General features: G+C 44.4%; 1 protein-coding gene across 3 annotated transcripts; it reads left to right on the forward strand.

Annotated features, from left to right (window-relative positions):
* The first annotated feature begins 12,543 nt into the window (after window positions 1–12,543).
* On the forward strand, window positions 12,544–22,765 carry ro60 (Ro60, Y RNA binding protein). 3 transcript variants are annotated; one of them, XM_056292978.1, is made up of 9 exons: window positions 12,580–12,622; window positions 13,776–14,234; window positions 14,578–14,798; window positions 16,911–17,057; window positions 17,796–17,933; window positions 18,040–18,156; window positions 19,528–19,644; window positions 19,869–20,015; window positions 20,928–22,765. In XM_056292978.1, the coding sequence occupies exons 2-9, from the start codon at window positions 13,817–13,819 to the stop codon at window positions 21,078–21,080; spliced, it is 1,458 nt and encodes a 485-aa protein (XP_056148953.1). In that variant the 5' UTR covers window positions 12,580–12,622; window positions 13,776–13,816; the 3' UTR covers window positions 21,081–22,765. The 3 variants fall into 3 exon arrangements, 2 of the variants coding, with proteins under 2 accessions (XP_056148952.1, XP_056148953.1); XR_008811345.1 differs by lacking the exons at window positions 19,869–20,015; window positions 20,928–22,765 and adding an exon at window positions 18,565–18,672 and having other exon boundaries at window positions 12,544–12,622; window positions 13,633–14,234; window positions 19,528–19,592; XM_056292977.1 differs by lacking the exon at window positions 17,796–17,933 and having other exon boundaries at window positions 12,544–12,622; window positions 13,633–14,234.
* Window positions 22,766–23,179: the final 414 nt, after the last annotated feature.

The raw sequence follows: 23,179 nt of genomic DNA on the forward strand, positions 1-23,179 counted from the left end.
TATCCTGTCCCGCATATCCAGGACTTTTCTCAAAAGTCGACCTGGTCCGTGGTTATCATCAAGTTCCCGTGCACCCCTCGGACATCCCCAAGACAGCGGTGACTACCCCATTCGGCCTATTTGAATTCCTACGAATGCCATTTGGACTCAAAAACGCGGCCCAGTCCTTTCAGCGGCTGATGGATTCAGTGCTCCGTGGCCTTCCTTTCATCTTCGTCTATTTGGACGACATACTCATCGCCAGCGCCTCCGAGGAAGAACACCTGTCCCATCTTCACGCCCTCTTCACACGCCTCAACCAGCATGGGCTGATCGTCAACCCGGCGAAGTGCCGGTTCGGGCTGACGGCCATTGAATTCCTCGGGCACCGCATCACTGGGGACGGGGCGGTCCCCCTGCCCTCAAAGGTGGAAGCGGTGGCGGCCTTTCCGCGCTCCCAAACAGCTCGTGCACTCAGGGAGTTCATCGGGATGGTGACATTCTACCACCGCTTCATTCCCCGAGCCGCCTTTATCATCCGGCCACTGTACGAGGCGCTGAAAGGCAAGTCCCCCAACCAGGCGGTCGGCTGGACAGCAGAGCGGGACCGTGCGTTCACCGAGACTAAAGCTGCGCTCTCCCAGGCTACCCTGCTAGCGCATCCTTCACCTACAGCGCCTAGTTCCATAACCACGGATGCATCGGACTATGCTGTTGGTGCGGTTCACGAGCAGTGGGTGGGGGTGGGGGGGGCTTGGCAGCCTTTGGCGTTTTTCAGTCGCCAGCTTACACCCCGAGAGCGCAAGTATAGTACTTTTGACAGGGAACTCCTCGGTCTCTGGCTCGCCGTCCGGCATTTCCGGTTCCTGCTAGAGGGCCGCGAGTTTACTGCGTACGTGGACCACAAGCCCCTCACGTTTGCCATGTCCAAGACGGCCGAGCCATGGTCCGCTCGCCAGCAGCGACAACTCTCCTACATTTCGGAATTCACTACCGACATCCAGCACGTCGCTGGTAAGTCTAACCAGGTAGCTGACTGCCTCTCTAGGGCAGTGATTGGAGCGGTCCACCTAGGCCTGGACTATGCACAGATGGCCGCTGACCAGGCCACGGACCTGAGCATCCTCCGTCTCCGGACCTCCGACACGGGGCTCCGCCTGCAGGACGTTCCTTTCAGCGACACAGGTGTCACCCTCCTGTGTGACATCTCCACAGGACAGCCCAGGCCCATCGTCCCGGACAGCTGGAGACGCCCCGTGTTTGAAGCTGTGCACGGCCTCTCTCATTCAGGCGGTAAGCCATCCGTGCGCCTGACCTCTGCTAAATTTGTGTGGGAGGGACTTAAGAGAGACGTGAAAGCGTGGGCCGACTCGTGTGTTGCCTGTCAGCGGACTAAGATACACCGCCACATTAAGGCGCCCCTGGAACGCTTTGCAGTGCCGGAGAGACGATTTGACCATGTCCACGTCGGCCGTGGTTGGTCCCCTACCCCCCTCCCATGGGTTCACCTACCTCTTCACTGTGGTGGACAGGACTACACGCTGGCCTGAAGCTGTTCCCCTGGCATCCACGACGTCTGCTGATGTGGCCCGCGCTTTTATTGGGTCGTGGGTCTCACGTTTCGGTACGCCTTCCGACCTTTAATCTGACCGCGGGCCACAGTTTACCTCAGAGCTATGGAATGCTGTGGGTGAGGCTCTGGGCGTCAAGCTTCACCGCACTACCGCCTACCACCCTCCGGCGAACGGCCTATGTGAGCGCTTCCCCCGGTCCATGAAGGCTGCGCTTCGGGCTACTCTCAAGGACTGCAACTGGGTTGACAAGCTCCCATGGGTCATGCTGGGCCTGCGGACCGCCCCGAAGGAAGACCTACAAGCCTCCTCTGCGGAGCTGGTGTATGGCACGCCGCTGCGAGTCCCAGGCGATTTCATGCCCAACGCAATGCGTCCCTGGTCAGCTGTGGACCAACGAGCCTCCTTGCTGGACAGGGTTAGAGCTTTCACACCCGTTCCTACCGCCCAACACGGCGCTCCGGTGTCCCAGGTGCCCCCAGGTCTGCAGTCAGCGGACTACGTGTTCATCCGTCACGATGCACACCGCCCCCCTCTGCAACCCCCTTATGACGGCCCCTTCCGCGTCCTGGAACGGGGAACCAAGCACCTGGTGGTGGATTTGGGGGGCACGGCCGAGCATGTTTCAGTCGACCGAGTTAAACCCGCACACCTGGACTTGACGCAGCCGTTGGAGTTAGCCCAACCTCCTCATCGCGGTCGTCCCCCGGCTCCGCCTCCTCTCCCCGTGGAGGCCCGCGCTGCCTCTTCTGCTCCTCAGGCCGACCTCCACTGGCCCGCGTCAATGCCTCCCAGAGACACTCCGGCTCCTGTTACCTGGAGCCGCCGCGAACGGCCTGTCGTCCCCCCGCGCCTGCCTGACTTCGATTACTAGGGCGAATTCTGGGGGGGGCTCATGTGGTGGACACGTATTGGGGACAGAATTCACCCCAGGAACTAAGGGTTAAGTCAGGGTTGCCCTGGCAGGTTAACGCAGGGTTAAGTTATGGTTGTTCAGCCAGTTTTCTGGTTATTCTTGCCGCCTCCGCTCAGTCGAGCTGTGGTTTTGTTGTCTCTCTGATTTACCGTGGATTACAGAAAGTTGCCTACACGGCTAAAGTGTGAACCTACGGTCTTCTCCGTTCCTTCAGCTCTACACTGTAACATAACAAAATGTGGGGAAAGTGAAGGGGTGTGAATACTTTCCGGATGCACTGTACATGAATAAAGTGAAATTCCTGAACTAAAATACTCAGTAACTTGTTTGGTAATGACGCCTAATAACGTACTCTCAGATCAGGAAATACAAATATATAGATTACTTAGATTTGTGGACACGAGTCATGCTTCTGCCATGACTGGTCGCGCCTCTGGCACTTCTCATTACCATGTCAACAACATTGTTTGAAAAAACGGTATTGCTCTCTAAAATGTTCGGTGTGATGGTAATGACAAGAAGTATGAGGGACAGCAATATTTAACTATGAAAAAATGTGCCAATTGTACATATATATAAACCACATGAATTTGAAATGTCTTTTTAAATTGAGAAAATGCAAAGTAAAGCTTTAATTAATGTAACCATTTCTATTACTTTATGATAGAGGGGAAATTAAAAAGTCTGGGTTGGAGACAAGCCCAAAACGGTGGAATTCTGGCACATTTGAATTTTCAACATACTGAAAAAGTATTAAACTGTCATCACTGACACAAACCTTTTTTTTCATCGCTAACACAACCTAACTCTAACAAGTGCAATTACTTTTTTCTTTTCAATGCTTTTTTTTTAAAATCTATCCTGTGGACAGACAAACTCTTAATCGAAGAATCACCCATATTATGTCTACACGGCCGCTCCTCATTCTTCTTCCCCTCTGGGTTTACTGGCGGCTCACAAACAACTTTAAGGTGCATACCGCCACCTACTGTACAAGAGTGTAACATGTCATTTTACCTTTTAAATTCTACCCATCAACCTTGTGTCACTTAAAGTAAGGAGTGCCTTCCTGGTGATTTAATTCCTCTCCTTCTGTTCTGTTCCCAGTATTCCCATCAGATTCCACTCCCGTCCCGCTTATCTTGTAATTTTTCTCTTTCCACTTTGTAATGAATGAAAGGTCACGTGTTTAACTTGACCTACTCACGGGTGTACGTGCAGTGCGTGTGACGTATACAGGAAGTTGGAAGCGCATGTTATGAAGGTTGTATGTCGGATGAACGCTAGTAAAAGCTACACAGTTAAGAACCTACGAAGTCGGCTCGTTCTTGAATTATTCTTATGTCAGTAAGACAAGGCGTCTACGGACATTACATGGTGTCAGAATAGTCTGTGTATCTGAACACGAGCGGTCATGCCGAAGTTTTATCCGCCGAGTGAATTCAAGTTTGACTGCCCCGTTGAATGGCCGGAGTGGAAACAACGGTTTTCGCGCTTCAGGCTCGCGACAAAGCTGGATAAAGACGACGGGGAGATTCAAGTGAGTTCGCTGATTTATGCAATGGGCAGCGAGGCTGAAAAGATATTCAGCTCGTTTGACTTCGCGGCGGAGGGTGATAAAGTGGACTATGATATCGTACTGAAAAAGTTCGACGGCTACTTTATTCCCCGCCGTAACATCATACATGAGAGGGCGTGCTTCTATCAACATAGCCAGCAGCCAGGAGAAACAGCGGAGATGTACATCCGGACATTGTATGAGCTGTCTGAACACTGTGAGTTTGGGGACAAGAGGGATGAACATATCAGAGACCGTCTGGTAGTGGGCATAAAAGACAAAGTGCTCTCCCGTCAGTTCCAGCTCACAGCGGACCTTACTCTGGTGAAAGTCATTGAACAAGTGCGCCAGGCGGAGGCAATAACAAAGCAGCTAAGCCTCCAAGCTAACCAACCAGAGGCCCAGCTGGCTAACGTCAATGTTGTCCGACGGCGGGACGGACGCCAAAACAAAAAGGGCGGACAGCGTCATGGTGGCAGCAGACCTGCAACCAACAAAGTAGATGAATGCGGGAGGTGCGGCAAGACGCAGCACACCGATGAGCGGAAGTGTCCTGCAACGAACAGTAAGTGCAACAAGTGTCATAAAAAGGGACATTGGGAGCGTGTATGTCACTCTAAAGCGGTGAGAGAAGTCACTGAAGAGGTTAAACAGCTGTACTTTCTGGGAGAAGTTGGCAAAGAGAGCAGTCAGGAAGATTGGACTGTTAGTTTAACAATAAGTGATGTACCAATAACCTTTAAAATTGACACGGGGGCTGACGCTACTGTTATCAACCAAGGGACATTTAAAAAGCTGAAGCCAAACATAAAACTGGGACCTCCTGACACATGCTTCATAAGCCCAGGTGGAAACATCAGCTGCATAGGACAGTTTCAAGCCACAACCAACTACAAGGAGAAACAATACTCCTTTCCAGTGTATGTGATCAAGGGGAGAGGCAGCTGTCTGCTGAGTCGTCCAGAGGCAGTGGATATGGGTCTAGTGAAGCGGATGAATGAGGTCAGTGGAGTTTTCGGTTCAAGTGGACTGCTGAAAACAGACCCAGTGAAAATAGCTCTGGTGGAGGGTGCCCAGCCATACGCGGTGCATACAGCCAGACGGATACCGCTGCCACTTGTACCACTGGTTAAGAAAGAACTGCAGCGCATGGAAAATGAGGGCATTATTGAAAAAGTGACTCAGCCCACAGAATGGTGCGCCGCTATGGTGCCGGTGCTGAAACCGAACAAGAAAGAGGTTCGCTGCTGCGCTGACCTCAGGAGGCTGAATCGAGCAGTGAAACGTGAGAAATACGTGCTGCCCACTATGGAGGAAATAATGCCAAGGCTCGCAGGGTCAAAGTTCTTCACAACGTTGGATGCAGCAAGTGGGTTTTACCAGATCCCCTTGCATGAAGACAGCAGGGGGCTCACCACTTTCATCACCCCATTTGGGAGGTATGCTTTCTGCCGCCTTCCATTTGGTATAACGAGTGCTCCAGAGATTTTCCAGAGAAAGATGGCGGAAACTCTGACCGGGCTAGAGGGCACAGAGGTGTACATGGATGACATCCTTATACATGGAGAGACTGAGGAAATCCATGACCGGCGCCTAGCAGAGGCGCTGGGGGTCATTGAAACAGCAGGTCTCAAACTGAACCAAGCGAAATGCAAGTTCAAACAGAAACAAGTCCGCTTCCTTGGTCATATCATCAACGAGGCAGGCATCAGACCTGACCCGGACAAAGTGGCCGGAATAGAGAACTTTCCTCAGCCCCAGAACGTGACGGAACTCAAGAGGTTCCTCGGGATGGTGAACTATTTGGCAAAATACGTCCCAGAGCTGTCCACTGTAGGTCAGCCGCTTTATGGACTGCTTAAAGCAACGACAGAGTGGCTGTGGGGACCTGCACAGAACACAGCATTCCAAGACCTTAAAGCAGCACTCGCCACCGCCCCGGTACTCACCTTTTATGACATCACTAAGGCTACGGTGGTGTCAGCAGATGCCAGCAGCTACGGGCTGGGAGGCGTTCTGCTCCAGCAGCACGGGGAACACTGGAAGCCCGTGGCCTACTGCTCCCGACGGCTGAGTGACGCAGAGACAAGGTACGCACAGATCGAGAAAGAGTGCTTAGCCAGCGTCTGGGCATGTGAAAGGTTCGAGAAGTACTTGTTTGGGCTTGACAATTTCAGACTTGTCACCGATCATAAACCACTAGTGCCTCTCATGAACAGCAAAGACGTGGATAATGTGCCCATTAGGTGCCAGAGACTGTTTATGAGGCTGATGCGTTTCAATGCAGTGGCTGAATACGCACCAGGCAAAACTTTAGCTGTGGCTGATGCACTCTCCAGAGGCCCAGAGCAGCGCTACGGAGATGGTGCTTCTCATGATGATGTTGCAGCGCACATTGATGCCATCGTGTGCCAGGTGCCTGCCACACCTCAAAGGATGCAGGAGATAAAACAGAGCACGGATGGGGATCTGCAGCTCCAGACAGTGTTGGGCTTCATCAGACACGGCTGGCCTGAGTATGTCGATAAAGTGCCGGAGACAGTCAGAGACTTTTATCAGGTGAGAGGGGAGTTATCTGCGGTAGATGGTTTAGTCATCAGAGGCAGTCGTATCGTCATTCCCACAGAGATGAGGGAGGTGATCTTAGACAGAATACACGACGGGCACCAGGGGATAGTTAAGTGCAGAGAGAGAGCTAGCCAGTCAGTGTGGTGGCCCAAAATGACAGAGCACATTACAACAAAGATACAGCAATGTAAATTCTGCAGAGAACACAAGAACACACAGAGAAAAGAGCCTTTAATGTCAAGTGAGCTCCCATCCAGACCATGGCAGAAAGTTGGCATAGACCTGTGTGAGTACAAAAAGCAAAACTACTTGATAGTGTCTGACTATTATTCCAGGTTTTTGGAGATCCTAAATCTACCAACAACTACTAGCAGTCAGGTTGTAGCTAGGCTGAAGGCTACATTTGCACGTTTTGGTATCCCTGAAATTGTAGTTAGCGATAATGGGCCACAGCTAGTTTCAGAAGAGATGAGGAGGTTCAGTGAGGATTATGATTTCATCCATGTGACTTCAAGCCCACACTACCCCCAGAGTAATGGACAGGCAGAGAGGGCTGTTCAGATAGCCAAAAGCATATTAAGGCAGGAAGACCCTCTCCTCGCCCTGTTGACATACAGAGCTACACCCTCTTCTTCCACTGGAGCCAGTCCAGCGGAATTGCTCATGGGTAGGAGACTCAGAACCACCTTACCCACATTGCAGCATAACCTGAAACCGGCCTGGCCTAAAGAGGAACTGATCAAAAGCGCTGACGCCGCAGCCAAATCGAGGCAGGCTTTCTACTACAACCGCAGGAACGGCGTGCGGACACTGCGCCCACTGAACTCGGGTGACGCAGTACTCACCAAACTTGATGGACAGAAAACATGGACAATGCCAGCAGTTGTTCACAGTCAGAGCTCCACTCCCAGATCCTACATAGTGGAGACAGCTCAAGGTGAACATTACAGAAGGAACAGGCGCCACCTGTTGGCCACACCCAAAACACTCACCTTTGTCAGCAGGGATCCTGACCATGTCACTCCAGGGGAGAATGGAAACACGGATGAGTCCCGAGCAGCAGAAATGCCAACTTCCATACCATATGTTACTCGCTCTGGCAGGGTGAGCAAGCCAGCAATCCGGATGGATTTGTGAGGCGTATGGACTTGTGTACTGTGGGGGATTTTTTATTTTTTTTGTGAAAAGGGGGGTGATATACAGGTTAGAAAATCATCTTAGAGGGGGAGATGTAATGAATGAAAGGTCACGTGTTTAACTTGACCTACTCACGGGTGTACGTGCAGTGCGTGTGACGTATACAGGAAGTTGGAAGCGCATGTTATGAAGGTTGTATGTCGGATGAACGCTAGTAAAAGCTACACAGTTAAGAACCTACGAAGTCGGCTCGTTCTTGAATTATTCTTATGTCAGTAAGACAAGGCGTCTACGGACATTACACACTTCATACATGTTACGGTGTGTAACAGAGTTGAAAATGACCTCACTCAGATAAAGTTAATTCTCCCAAAATTTGTATTTTAACATGTTATTGTAATCCAATGCTTTTTGATGGTTTGTGTAAACCCCAGATGTTGTACCGCATTCACTAAGGTTAAATATGAGGCTGCGCGACTGTTTGTCTATTTATTCTCACTTTGACACATTTTGGGCATTTGCGCTATCCGTACCTTAGAGCTAGACCATTTCCGCTGGAGATAAGCAGATATTTTAATAAATGAACATGTTTTTCTTTGCAAACTATGGGTTGGATATAAATGTATATAAGTTGTACTAACTAATGCACTCGAAAAGTAACGATAGAAAGTGATTTGTAAGTGTTTTAACCGAGTTAAAGTATAATTTTGGCGGCAACCCCGCTGCGCTCTGCGTTATGGAGAGCATTGTTCTTATTTTGGTTTTATGCTATTTTAGACTTGTATGCAGTCGCGTTGCAGCAGAAATCTCATGGATTGTTTTATTTGTGAATGCAGGTACGTGGTTTATGTATAATGTAAATGTGCAAGAACTTGGTTATGAATATTGCAAGAGTCAAGAATTTCTATGTTAAAACTATACGATCACTCAGTGCTCTATGCCAGTGCTGTGTGTCCTTTTGTTTGTTTTGTTTTGTACTTTTGTTTACACGAAGATTAATGAGTTGTGCATTTTGATTTCCATGTACACTACCGTTCAAAAGTTTGGGATCACCCAAACAATTTTGTGTTTTCCATGAAAAGTCACACTTATTCACCACCATATGTTGTGAAATGAATAGAAAATAGAGTCAAGACATTGACAAGGTTAGAAATAATGATTTGTATTTGAAATAAGATTTTTTTTACATCAAACTTTGCTTTCGTCAAAGAATCCTCCATTTGCAGCAATTACAGCATTGCAGACCTTTGGCATTCTAGCTGTTAATTTGTTGAGGTAATCTGGAGAAATTGCACCCCACGCTTCCAGAAGCAGCTCCCACAAGTTGGATTGGTTGGATGGGCACTTCTTGCGTACCATACGGTCAAGCTGCTCCCACAACAGCTCAATGGGGTTCAGATCTGGTGACTGCGCTGGCCACTCCATTACCGATAGAATACCAGCTGCCTGCTTCTGCTCTAAATAGTTCTTGCACAATTTGGAGGTGTGTTTAGGGTCATTGTCCTGTTGTAGGATGAAATTGGCTCCAATCAAGCGCTGTCCACTGGGTATGGCATGGCGTTGCAAAATGGAGTGATAGCCTTCCTTATTCAGAATCCCTTTTACCCTGTACAAATCTCCCACCTTACCAGCACCAAAGCAACCCCAGACCATCACATTACCTCCACCATGCTTAACAGATGGCGTCAGGCATTCTTCCAGCATCTTTTCATTTGTTCTGCGTCTCACAAACGTTCTTCTTTGTGATCCAAACACCTCAAACTTGGATTCATCCGTCCACAACACTTTTTTCCAGTCTTCCTCTGTCCAATGTCTGTGTTCTTTTGTCTGTGTTCTCTTCTTAATCTTTTTCTTTTATTGGTCAGTCTCAGATATGGCTTTTTCTTTGCCACTCTGCCCTGAAGCCCAGAATCCCGCAGCCGCCTCTTCACTGTAGATGTTGACACTGGTGTTTTGCGGGTACTATTTAATGAAGATGCCAGTTGGGGACCTGTGAGGCGTCTGTTTCTCAAACTAGAGACTCTAATGTACTTATCTTCTTGCTCAGTTGTGCAACGCGGCCTCCCACTTCTTTTTCTACTCTGGTTAGAGCCTGTTTGTGCTGTCCTCTGAAGGGAGTAGTACACACCGGTGTAGGAAATCTTCAATTTCTTAGCAATTTCTCGCATGGAATAGCCTTCATTTCTAAGAACAAGAATAGACTGTCGAGTTTCAGATGAAAGTTCTCTTTTTCTGGCCATTTTGAGCGTTTAATTGACCCCACAAATGTGATGCTCCAGAAACTCAATCTGCTCAAAGGAAGGTCAGTTTTGTAGCTTCTGTAACGAGCTAAACTGTTTTCAGATGTGTGAACATGATTGCACAAGGGTTTTCTAATCATCAATTAGCCTTCTGAGCCAATGAGCAAACACATTGTACCATTAGAACACTGGAGTGATAGTTGCTTGAAATGGGCCTCTATACACCTATGTAGATATTGCACCAAAAACCAGACATTTGCAGCTAGAATAGTCATTTACCACATTAGCAATGTATAGAGTGTATTTCTTTAAAGTTAAGACTAGTTTAAAGTTATCTTCATTGAACAGTACAGTGCTTTTCCTTCAAAAATATGGACATTTCAATGTGATCCCAAACTTTTGAACGGTAGTGTAAGTTTAGTATACTATGCAACGCATGAGGTTAGCCAGGAGAAACATTGTTTGCTAGCTCATGCGCGAGAGAGCTAGACCATTTCCGCTGGAGACTTGTATGCAGTCGCATTGCAGCAGAAATCTCATGGATTGTTGTTTTATTTGTGAATGCAGGCAATAAAAGCCACTGTTAGGAACCCCTGGTCTGAATCTCTATCACGAACACCTGCACAAGTGAGGGTCGTTACAGGTGCAATGTTACATGTTCAGCGTTTTCTGTAACGTTCTCACACTTATCACTGTGCCTTTTCCCCGTTATCAACAAAGTACCATTTAATCCTGTGTGATCAAGTCTTAGGCTTGTTACTATGATTTTCTCCCATCTGTTCCTTTCTTTATGGCAGATTTTTACATTTTGTAATGCCCCCTCCTTTCTGGTCTTCCTCCCGCCTTTTCTGCCATATCTCCATTCTTTTCCTCTTAATCACTGCTTTTCCAAGTGGAACTGATGTTATTTCCTTTTGTAATGCCGTTTTTTAGTTTATCTGCACAGCCATTCCTTTTCAGTCCCTCATGTGCTGGTTGGTACCCAACAGAATTGTACATCTATACCACCTCTGTGTGGTCTTGGCAGATTATGGTAAATTTCAATGATTAAATCTTCTCTGACAGTTTTTGTTGACTGTATACTTTCCAAGACTGCTATTGAATCTGTACGTATCATCACCCTATCAGGTCTGACCTCTTTAACCCACTGTAATAACTGCCACTATTTCTGCTGTATATACCAATAACTGGTCAGGTCAGATATTCTTTTGGAAATAGATCATTTTAAACTCGGGGACATGCACACCGATCCCCAAACGTTCCCGTTTGCTCTTGGAACCATCTGTGTAGATTTTGAAATAACTGTGAAACTCTTTCTCATGTACACACTTGTTTTAACTCCCACTTCATTTATTCGCCTTTCTTTTCCACAATACTCATGTCCATCTTTACTTCTAGGAACAGCCAAGGGGGTATGCTACTAAATGAGGGTGGACCTGGTGAACTCCAAGGCCTCCATTCCATATGTCCTTGTTCTTTCATCTCTTGCCCACCCATGCCTCTGGAACTTGGAATATTCCTAACAATCCTGTAAGGTCTTCTTCCCCGACGTAATGTTAACGGATATGTACAATATTAGTGATTAATATTTACGACAGTGACGTATTGCCGTCATGCATTACGGGAGGCAGAATCCGCGAACTCAGTCAGACAGTGTGGTTCACAGTACGGCTGTATGTGTTGAACCTGAGCTTCTCCAGTAAAGTTCCGCGTTTGTTTAATAAGTTGTCTGCCTGTTTGTATTGCACACGAGACCATCACACCCACTTCCTTTTTAATCTGACCCAATATGCAAGTGCGAGATTCTCTTAACTCCAGTGGTGTCTTTCCTGTTTCTATTAGTACTTCATTACTGGGGGTTGACACAATCAACCTCTCCCCCTTTTACCATGTTTTTACATAAATTTTTAAATTACTTCAAATCATTGAAATATTTGGGGGGGGGGAACAAATAGAAAAGCAAAAAAAACTGCTTCTATAACTCGGCGCTTGCTTTTTTTAAATTTCTCTTTATCTGCTCCTTCGTCCTCTCCATCTGTTTACCTAATTGGTTCTTCTTTTTTTTTTAATTTGATGACATTACTTCCACCATTGTCTGAACTTGATCTTTTTTTGTAAATTTATTCCCTATCCTGTTTTGTATATTTCCTTGTATTTAAAAAAAAAACGGAGTTCCGCCATGTTTAAGTGTCTTCGCCGTGTCTCGATTGAACTATTGGCTACACTGCCCCCTATGATTTCCGGTGGTACTACTCCGTTACGTCCGCATCCATAAACTTTCAGAAAATGTGCGCAAATACAGACAAAATAAACGCCGATTTCTGTCCGTATCCGTATTTAACGGTGAGCATAAATGAGGCCTACATGTCAAAATTGGACAAATGCAAAAATGTGCGAGTAGATGCGATCAAAAAAACCCTGTACAAAATGATCAATAGCGAAGATAACTAAAATTTGTTGCCGTATCAGTCACAAAATAAACAGTCTTGAGCCCTTAAAAACAGAAATAAAATTGCACCGTAATCTGCCTAGTAAGGCATCGGTCCATTTTCCCAGCAGCCACCGCGGCGGCAGTTTGCCTTTTAGAGGGTCCTCCTCTCGGTCCCGTTAGCGCCACCAAATATCTGCTAAAGTTCCCAGCTTCCAAAGAACGGTAGGTTTCATTGCATTTTTACATGAGATCCGCATTTCGATGGTCATAATCACTTTTTTTTCCCATATCGCAAAATTTAGTGTTAACTAAGCTAACGAAGTTTAGCTGACGTTGGCTAACTCAGCCAGACTCCCATCCTACACGGGCCCCGCCAGGGTGAAACCTAGTTGTTCGGGTGGAGAAACCTTTTTGACATGTTTTAAGTTTGGGCATTAGTACAGCGAAACGTAAGTCTACTACCCACGAAAACAGATTTAACAATAGGCGTGCAAGGTTTTGCCCCAGCAGACAGCGTAGCTACTAGTGCTAACTAGTTTTTGCACGGTCGATGAATGACTCCCTCCGCTGCCTCGTTCAGTCCCTGCCCTGTAGAAAGCACTGGTGAGCGAAGTACAGATCAGCTGACATTAACATTTTATGGTCAGTCAAAATGTAACAATACGTTAAATGAGATGTCGACTCGCTTATAATGTCAACAGCACCGTGCAGCTTGGTTACAAATGAATCGTATGTTTTTAGTGTCACGATCTGTAATCTAATCGGCTTGAAGCTATTTTTGACAATCAAGTTTCGAGTAACGCGAGTTGCTGATGTTGCCCTGTCTTGCTTGTGCCGTCAAAATACAATAGTGGCGATCGATATAGCTAGTTAAACTTGATGAGTTATGTCAGTTGTTGGACAAAAGCTGATCCGGGAGTCTATCTGCGTGACGGCATATTGGATTTATTATTAGAGCGGTACACGTTTATTCCACCCCATCCTGTCAAACAGGATAAAGTCTTAGCTTGGGAGATTCACTCGGACAGAATGCCTTTGCATTTGAGTGTTGTCAGGTTTGTTTAACAAAGGGCAAACCTTGATATATTTTTCCTATTTTACTGGTGGGGAAATGTAAAACAGTTTGTAAACTTTAGATCTACGATCAATGGGTCTGTAATTACTGCATCATCACTTTATTATGAATGATGAAGTAAACTAGTCATTTGCACTGTCTACAATATCTGTTACAGTCCAGGCGTTACAATGGAGCCATCAGGAAGCATTATGACAGCATCGCCATCAGGCAGCCACAACTTCAACTCAGCAGGTAGTGGCTGTCCACTGGAGCTGAGCGACAAGGTCAAACTTTGCCGTTTCCTTTGCTTCTGTTCAGAGGGTGACATTTATACTGCTAGAGAGGAGCACCGACTTGGCATGGAGAGCAGTGAAGCCCTGCTGACTCTGCTACAGGAAGGCCGTGGTTGTGAGGTGGTGGAGGAGATAAAGAGGTTTGCCCAGGATGAGCGAGCTGTCAGGCTCAATGCATGTCTATTTGCCCTGGCTGTTTGCTCTCAGCACTCTGAGCTGAAGACCAGACAGGCAGCGTTCAAAGCCCTAAAGGAAGTTTGCCGGATCCCCATTCACCTCTTCTCCTTCATCCAGTACAAGAAGGAACTAAAAGAGGGGATGAAATGTGGGATTTGGGGACGTGCGCTTAGGAAAGCGGTGTCCAATTGGTACAATGAGCAGGATGCCATGAGTTTGGCTGTTGCTGTGACAAAATGTAAACAGAGAGAGGGCTGGTCCCACAAGGATCTGCTCAGGCTGTCCCATGCAAGGCCAGCATATGAAAGTAAGTTAACATGGAAACACGGCTACATCAGAATCAAATTCTTTTATTGCCATGTGCGTTAGTTATATGCACTATGAATTTTGCTTGGTGTTGTTGGTACAGAGGATAAAATAAAGTAACAGATCTAGAAAAAAAAACAGCAAAAGGTAAGTGTCAGTGGGGGGGCAGTTGATGTACATCAGCTTATTTCAGTAGTATGTTAATCATAGGCTTTGCAAACTTTCTGATTAACTGCTTTAGCTGTTTTATGACATAGTAGTTCCTGTATTTGTTGAATGCCTAGATGCACAAATCTATATCACTAATACCAATGTCCGATGAGAATATTACTTTGTCCTTTCAGCAATTGCATTGATCAGTAAATATGTAACAAAAGGATGGAAAGAAGTTCAGGTAGCATATGCAGATAAGGAGAACTCCGAAGAGATCATCAACCTGCTGTCGTACCTCGAAGTCGTGGAGAAGGTCAAGCATCCTTGTGATGAAACAGAGGTCATCCATTTAATAGAGGAACACAGGCTTGAGAGGGAACAACTACTGACAGACCACTTGAAGTCTAAACAAGTGAGTCTTAAAAGTTTTCAATACACATTTTACCATGGAGCCCCAGCTAACTAAAAAAGACTATTGCATAGTCTGTTTTAGAGGTCGTTTTCAGAGGTGCAGATTTCAATTATTGTGATTCCACACTGCAAAACTCTATACAAATGATAACATAGTAATTTTCCGTCTTTGCAGAAATGTAATACAAATTGACTCTTTGCCTCAAATATGCTATGATTTCTCCAATCAAATGGGAATGATGTATATACGCTGATGAGCCAAAACATTGACCACTCACGGGTGAACCAAATAACGTTGATCATCTCCAAACAAGGGCACCTGTCAAGGTCTGGGTAGATTAGATGCTAAGCGAACAATCAGTTCTCATAGACAACGTGATGAATGCAGGAGTAAAGACCGAAGTAACTTTGACAAGGGCCAAATTGTTATGGCCAGATGACTGGGTCAGAGCATTCCTGAAACCGCTTGTGGGGTGCTCCCAGTCAGCAGTGGTGAGTACATACTGACGGTCTGAGAAGGGACAAACCACAAACCGATTATTGTAACTCTTTGTATGTTGGCATAGCTCAGTCGTCGCTTCGTCGCCTGCAGCTTGTACAAAATGCAGCTGCTTGCCTGCTGACAGGAAAGAAGCGACGTGATCACGTAATGCCTGTACTGGCCTCCCTTCATTGGCTTCCTGTCTGTTTTAGGATCCAGTTTAAGATTTTATTACTTGTTTTCAAGTCGTTAAATGGGCTGGCACCATCTTATTTATCTGAGCTAATATATTATCATACACCAGTCAGAGCACTCAGGTCAGCAAACCAGATGCTCTTACATGTTCCGAGATCCAGGCTTAAGAATAGGGGTGACAGAGCCTTTGCAGTTGCTGCCCCTGATCTCTGGAACAACTTACCAATACACATAAGATCTGCTTAGACCCTAGAGACTTTTAAATCTTGGTTAAAGACCTACCTCTTCTCACTGGCATTCAATTCAAGTTGAGCTAGACACCGTGATTTTATTGTGGAAATATACTTTTACGCTTGTGTTTTATTGTTTACATTTTAATTCCTTTATTTTACTTTTACATTTATTTTTATATTCATATGTGTTACTTATTTTATATTGTATTTTAAGCTTGTGCAGCACTTTGGTTCAACTGTGGTTGTTTTAAATGTGCTATATAAATAAACTTGACTTGACTTGACTTGACAAACCGGCGACAGGGTGTTGGGCGCCCAAGGCTCATTGATGTGCAAGGGAAACGAAGGATATCCCGTCTGGTCCAAACCGACAGGTCTACTGTGGCAAAAATCACAGAAAATTTTAATGATGGTTATGGGAGGAATGTCACATTACACAATACATCGCACCTTACAGTGTGTGGGGCTGCATAGCCACAGACCGATCGGAGTGCCCATGATGACCCCTGTCCACCCTTGAATGCACCTACAAACAGGTGTTAGAACTGGACCTTGTAGCCATGGAAGAAGATCGTCTGGTCCGATGAGTGAGTCCCATTTTCTTTTAGGTCACGTGGATGGCGGTGCATGTGAGCACCGTTTACCTGGGGCAGTGATGGCACTAGGATGCACTGTGGGAAGATGACAGGTGGCGCCACTGTAACGCTCTGGGCAATGGTCTGCTGGGAAACCCTTAGTCCACCCATTCATGTGGATGTCAATTAGACACGGGCCACATACTTAAACATCATTGCAGACCAGGTACACCCCTTCATGGCAATGGTATCCTTGATGGCAGAGGCCTCGAAATTTCAACAGGATAATGCACACATTGTTTGGGAATGGTTTGAGGAACATGAAGTGTTTAAGGTGTTGCCTCAATTCTCCAGAGCTTATTCCAATTGAGCATCTGTGGGATGTGCGGAACTGACAAGTCCGATCCACAATTCCCACCACGCATCTTACAGGACTTGAAGGATCTGCTGCTAATGTTTTAGTGCCAGATACCAGAGGACACCTTGTCTTGTAGAGGCCATGCCTCGGTGGGTTGGCACTGTGTTTGGCGGCACATTGAGGAACAATGGCGTATTAGGCAGGTGGTTATAATGTTTTGGCTCATCAGTGTATGTATATTACATATACACACACTTTTTTTTTTCTGCAGGTGTGGAGAGCTTTGTTGAAAGAAATGCCCCTTGAATCAATGCTAAGGATTTTGGGTAAAATGACAGCAGACAAAATTCTAGAATCAGGAAGCTCAGAAATGGCAACAATATGTGACAGAATCCAAAGCGAGGCACTGTTAAAGAAGGTAAGAAGTCCTATCACATCATCTTATTTTTTTTTTTATTAAAGCAAGCAATTAAAGGGGTCAGAAACACTAAAACATGTTTATTGATGTTAATTGGTATCGGGGGTGATGTTTGAGGTAGCAGATAATAGACATTAACAAATTGCATCTGTTAATTTTTTTTTCAGGCACTAAATCAATATTCCCTTTTTGGGGGGTGGGGTGAAAAGTAGGTGAACATCATTGGAAGTGTTGTATCGTCTTACTTTATTTAGTAAAGGCTATTTATTCTGTAATGAAATTATCATTACCCGCAGTTTAGCTACATTTCTCAGAAATTGAAATTGTGACCGACCCCTATCTACTTTCCTCTTCTTGCTCACCTCAGCTGGCTGTTGCCCAATTTTTTCAACGAGCAGGGCAATTTTGAAGGATTTCACTTTTAGTTTATCTAGTTCATCTATTTTTGTATTATTTGGTAGTTTAATTTGTTGGTGTTGGAAAGGGGTGATTTCGTCCACCTCAAATTACCCTTTTGTGGCAAAGGTGCTATCACTTGCCATCTTTTCTGTAGTGGGTATATGTGCAGGTGGCAATATCCTCCCCCTCCCTCACCATTGTTGTTCTCCACACCCATTTGACTTGGAATTTTTATATTTGGGTCGGCAGAGAGTAACTGAAAGCTTTTATCACCTTTTAATAGAATGAAAGTATGTTGCATCAAACCCTTAACTCAATCTGCTCGTCTTAAAATTTCAGACAAAAATCCACCCGCTCAGTATCCTATTGGCCTCTGAGAACTACAAAAAAGGCTATGGCTCTCAAGGCAAAGTAAAGTGGGAACCTGATATCAGCATCCTCAAGGCCTTGGACTCGGCATTTTACAAATGTTTTATGGTGGGCCATTTTGATTTTTTTCCACCCCTGATTAGGCCATCAAGGGTGACTCCAGGCAAAAACATTGAACAAATACTCTCTTGTATTTTCATGGTCATGTTTTCAGAATGTGGAGCCTGTAAATAAACGGTTTGCTGTTGCAGTGGATGTCAGCTCATCTCTGTGCAGCGTTGTTCCAGGAACATCAGTCAGCACTGTTATTGTCGCTGCAGCCATTACTATGGTAAGGGCATAGTAGTGCTGTATAATGTATAATTTTTTTCCATTGTCATCACGGTATGAAAATGCACAACTTGTACAGCAAAACGCAACAGTATCAGCAATGATCACATTCAGCCTGTCACTCACTGTAAATTCCACACTCTGCATACAAAGCAGATAATCCAATCAAATGGAGCCTTTCAAACATGTGACATAAATGAAATAGACCAGAAATAAACTACACAGAAAACGCACTGAACTAAAATAAAAGCAAGTGGTTGGATGACAGTTTGAATACAAAGGAGGTGTTGGTTGCAAAAATGGCAGTGTATCTGTTGTAAGGAGATACTTTGGCTAAAAAAAGATATTGGCACCCTTCATCAGCCTCACTGTGCACTTCATCGTCAACTTAAAATCAACTTGTTTATAGATCTGCCTACTTCCCTGGGGAACAGCAAGCGAAAAAAAAACATAGCACTGCGTCAGACTGGAGTTTGTATTGCAATCCAGTACTGTCACAGCCACTGAACTCTGACTGGTCAGTAATAATATCATTTGATTTTACTACATTTTTATTTTTCATGATCTTTTGCAGTATACCTTTTATGATATTAACGTACTAAATTCTCAGTCTGTTATCTACTGACAGGCATGGGCGCAAGTCCCTGAGTCCTGGGATGGCATCCCGCACTTTACCTGTGTCCCCGTCCATAGAGTTACTGGTTGTCAGGAAGGGTAGCTGATGTAAAATTTTGCCAAATCAGTATACAGATTGACAAGACCGTACCGGATTGGTCAAGGCTTCATACCAGATTGGTCAAGGCCCAGGTTAACAACGATCGCCACAGGGTACCTCACAGGGTACCAATTGAAACTGTAAAATCCGCTATGGTGACCCCTGAGAAACGGGGAACAAGCCGAAAGAAGATTTTCAACATATTATATGTGCTGAAACTTGCAATGGGAGCAATAAATATTTGGTTCCTGGCACAAACTTTGCCATTCCCCTCATATCACATATCATCACTATGTAGCACACTAATCACAAATCTCATATTTTGTCCATATCGTGTAGCATTACATTAGAGAATATTAATAGTTTTAACGGTCGGAAAATTGTCTCATCTCTGGATGAAGCCGGGGGTCAAGGAATGGGTTTGTTAACACATACTGTGGATTCCTGTGACATTCCTTCCACAGCACCATAATCTAGAGTCCACATGCCCTCTGGCAATTATTGGCTGTCCTCTGATGTGCCTTGTGAAATAGAATTGAGAACTGTTTGCTTTTGGAAAAATCTTTTATTTAATAGTTTGTTTTTTTTTTAAAAAATGACCATTTGCTTTTTGGAAACGGTTCTACTGTGTTTAATACAGGTTTGTGTGTGACACAGGTTATATCAAGGACAGAAATGGACACACAGGTCCTGATCTACTCTGAAGGAGCTGTGTTCCCGTGCACCATCACTGCTGACATGTCCCTTGTTGATGTGACAACTGAACTAGTTAAGGTGAGGGCACATTACAGCATCATATGAAATGGGTGATCGCTACTGTCACTGTATTGCATAAAAATCACCGTTTACCATCCATCTCATGTCGGTTTTGGAGAACACAGCAAATTTTAGCTGATGTATTGAATGTAGCAGTTTCCCTATCTGTTCTGTTCCAAATGACTTTACTTAAAATTTCTGTTCTTCAGCTATGTTACTATGATGTCAACCATTTCTTCTAGATCCCTAGTGGGAGCACAGACTGCACCATCCCCATTACTTGGGCAACAGAGAACAGGAAGGCTGTGGACATGTTCGTTGTATTGACCAACAACCCGTTGTGGACCTTCAGTGCCAGCCCTGTAGAGACTCTGAGGAAGCACCGACAAGTGCGTTGGTTCACCCATGTGTCCTTGGTCAAAAGGATTTAAAAATTACATTATCCCCCATATTGTCCTCTCAGCTATAGATTGTTTCAGAGAATAGGATTACACTTGGTTCTCATTAAATGAATTAGTTGTTCAGGTTGCACGTATAGAGAACCATGTTTAATTGCTGGACTTTAAAAAAAAAAGATTGATCCTCTTTACTTGCTAGTTTATAATTCCTGCAGAAATATGAATGCTGATGATGGCAAATGCAATATGACTGTAGCCTTTAATGTTTAGGGTACGGTTGATGTCTACTGTTAAGGTGACATTTAGGGCTGTTGCGTAAAGCATTCCATTCAAAACAACACATTTATCATTGTAGTGCAAAACAAATGGTACTTATAAACAAATAGTTGCATTTATTACCTGGCAAACTGCATGAGGATAGCTTTTAAAATTGAATATCAAAGGTGAGTCAAGGTTCTGGGAAAAACTGCATTTATTTGTTAATCCAGATAGTTGTTCAAGATAGTTGTTCAAGTCGGCAACTCCCTCCCTTCATTTTCACAGGATAAATCGTGCAACTAGCAGTGTAAAATTGATCTAAACAAAAGCCTGACTTAATGAATAGAGCACAAATATGACATCGATTCTATCCATCCATCCGTTATCCGAACCGCTTATCCTGCTCTCAGGGTTGCGGGAATGCTGGAACCTATCCCAGCAGTCATTGGGCAGCAGGTGGGGGAGACACCCGGGACAGGCCGCCAGGCCATCACACAGCCGACACACAAACATTCATACCTAGAGATGATGTGTAAATAAGGATTTACACATTGTGTTTCATTCAATTATGTCCAGGTACAAATATACACCTAATATTTAACTTAAAGACAATTACCTTGTTTTGTTTTGTTTTTCTAACTACAGCAATCAGGAATATTTTCTAAGCTGGTAATGTGCGGGTTGACCTCCATTGGACATGCCATCGCAGACACAGAGGACCGGGGTTTGCTGAACATCTGTGGTTTCGACCTTGGAGCTGTGAACATTATTCGCAATCTTGCCCAGGATCTGATCTGATATGAGGACATTATTTAAGTCTTGTAAAGAGTACAAAAATGAAATGTCAGTGGAGAGACTCGGCTCGCATAGCACGTAGAGTGCCCTAAAACAGCACTAATCCAAAAGATGTTGATGCTGACAATTCTGATTTTGTATCGTTTCACTGACCAGTCAAATGGTCATGTCCAGCAGGCTGGACCTCACTCTGAAACTTATCTGCATTTATTATCCTGAAATTTGGGAAAGAACTACGGTATACAACCTGATATGCCATTGTATACCAGGTTGTTAGTATCTTATGTAAACAGCAAATTGTGTAACTTGCTGTTTTGTGCTTTAGTGGTCCTTGGTGAGAAATGAGAAACTAAAAAATGGTAGACCTTCTCAACACTTTCAGACAAGCTGTGTGACGCATGAGACCGGTATAGTGTTGAAACCTTAGTGCTGTTGTAGGTTCACTTAAGGAGATATACTGTAGATTTGGTTATAAATCTATGGTATGACTGAGCAAGTCACAGGTGAAGGTACAGGCCATTTAAAGCCTCTTGAGGTCTGTATGTAGCATTGTTATAAATGAGATCAACAGGTGGGGAATAAATAAGTAAAACACTAAGGTTCATAAAAAAAACTTGCATTTGTGATCTGCAAAATTCTCTGATTTGGTTAAAGAAGTTTTAAGTGTATTGTATATGGGCAAGTAGTTGAAATGAACATGTCTAGAATTCCAATGATGTGTGACTTTTGGCTCTGGCCATGTCCGAATTCTTGTGTCTAATGCATTTACATTTTTCCCCCCGATACCATTATTTGTCTTTTTTCCAAATTGAGTAGTTTCTTTTGAACTTTATTTAAAAAAAAAACCTTGGTGCTCTTAAATATGGGATGATTAATGAAGGTAATTTTGTTTTATTTTGAAGACAATGATGCCAGTGTTTGGGACTGTAAGTGAGATTTACTGCAAGTTGGAAATGGATTTTGTTCCTGTCAATATGATTTCTATGCATCATAACTGAGGAAATCGAAATTATTCAACAATGGTTTACCAAGACTAAAGCTGCTAGCAAAGTAATGCTTTTGTTTTTAACTGCAGTGTAAGGGTGTCAGTGATGTCGACTAACAGAAAATTCCAACCTTTCCAGTGTAATAGATATAACTGAATGTACTTTTTGTAATACATGTGTAACACTAGAGTTTTAAGATGCAATGCTTTATATTTCCCTGAATAAAGAAACAACACTAGAATATTTGACATGTTAGGAGCCATTTAAAAATTTGGGAACAACCTAAGCTACAGTGGTGCTGTTTAATCACTGTAAATTACTATTATCGCATTTCCTGAGCTTTTCTCATTCTCTTTAATGGTATATTAAACCCTTTACAAAGAAGAGATAATTCAAACCCAGACCACGTTACTGTGACAGATTCTTTGTCCCATGTTTTTTTTTTAACATGCTCAGATTTTGCCTCGGGTGTGTTGAACTGTATCAAAATGCTAGAAAACCTGAAAATGCAACCATATGATCCTTAATGCTACATGTTGTAGTCCAAAGTCTGACACTCTTGGATATTGCTATCAAGTGGGGTTGTAGCTGGTTAGTATTTCTACATCATGGTCAACTTGATTCCATCACATAGTTCGTTGTAACTTGCTTGACATGTGCTCAACCGTAGTGACGATGTTAACCCCTAATAAAGATTTTTTGGAAACTAATTGAATGTGGATTATAAACGATATTCTTAAAATCTGGGTCAATAATAGTCTGTGTGTGACCACATTAATTGCTTGATTTCCTGTCACACCAGCACAGTCTGCCGAAGTGTCCTTATGCAAGATGAAATACTCCCTACCGTGATCCCACTACCTTGAACTCAAATGAGGAGCAGCGGATTTTTTTTTCAAGCAACAATTAGGGGAAAAAATGGCTTCCTACACATGAAAATACATCAACTTGTCTAAATATAACTGAGTACACCGGAAATTGATCGGACAGGATAAATAAGCATTAAATTGCACCAGCTAGTCTTCGCTGAGAGATTTCTCCAACAAAGCAGTGGAATATAATTAAATAATTTTGTTCTAATGTGTACAATAACGGGGTGGTCTACTTTTATGGAGA

Source organism: Lampris incognitus, chromosome 14 (assembly GCF_029633865.1).
Source record: "Lampris incognitus isolate fLamInc1 chromosome 14, fLamInc1.hap2, whole genome shotgun sequence".
NCBI classification, from domain to species: Eukaryota; Metazoa; Chordata; class Actinopteri; order Lampriformes; family Lampridae; genus Lampris; species Lampris incognitus.

Coding starts and splice junctions, on each gene's coding strand:
- ro60 (XM_056292977.1), top strand. CDS start 13,646: ATGGAGCCATCAGGAAGCATTATGACAGCATCGCCATCAGGCAGCCAC. Junction 19,645..19,868: donor TGACAACTGAACTAGTTAAG/GTGAGGGCACAT, acceptor CATTTCTTCTAG/ATCCCTAGTGGGAGCACAGA. Junction 20,016..20,927: donor CTCTGAGGAAGCACCGACAA/GTGCGTTGGTTC, acceptor TTCTAACTACAG/CAATCAGGAATATTTTCTAA.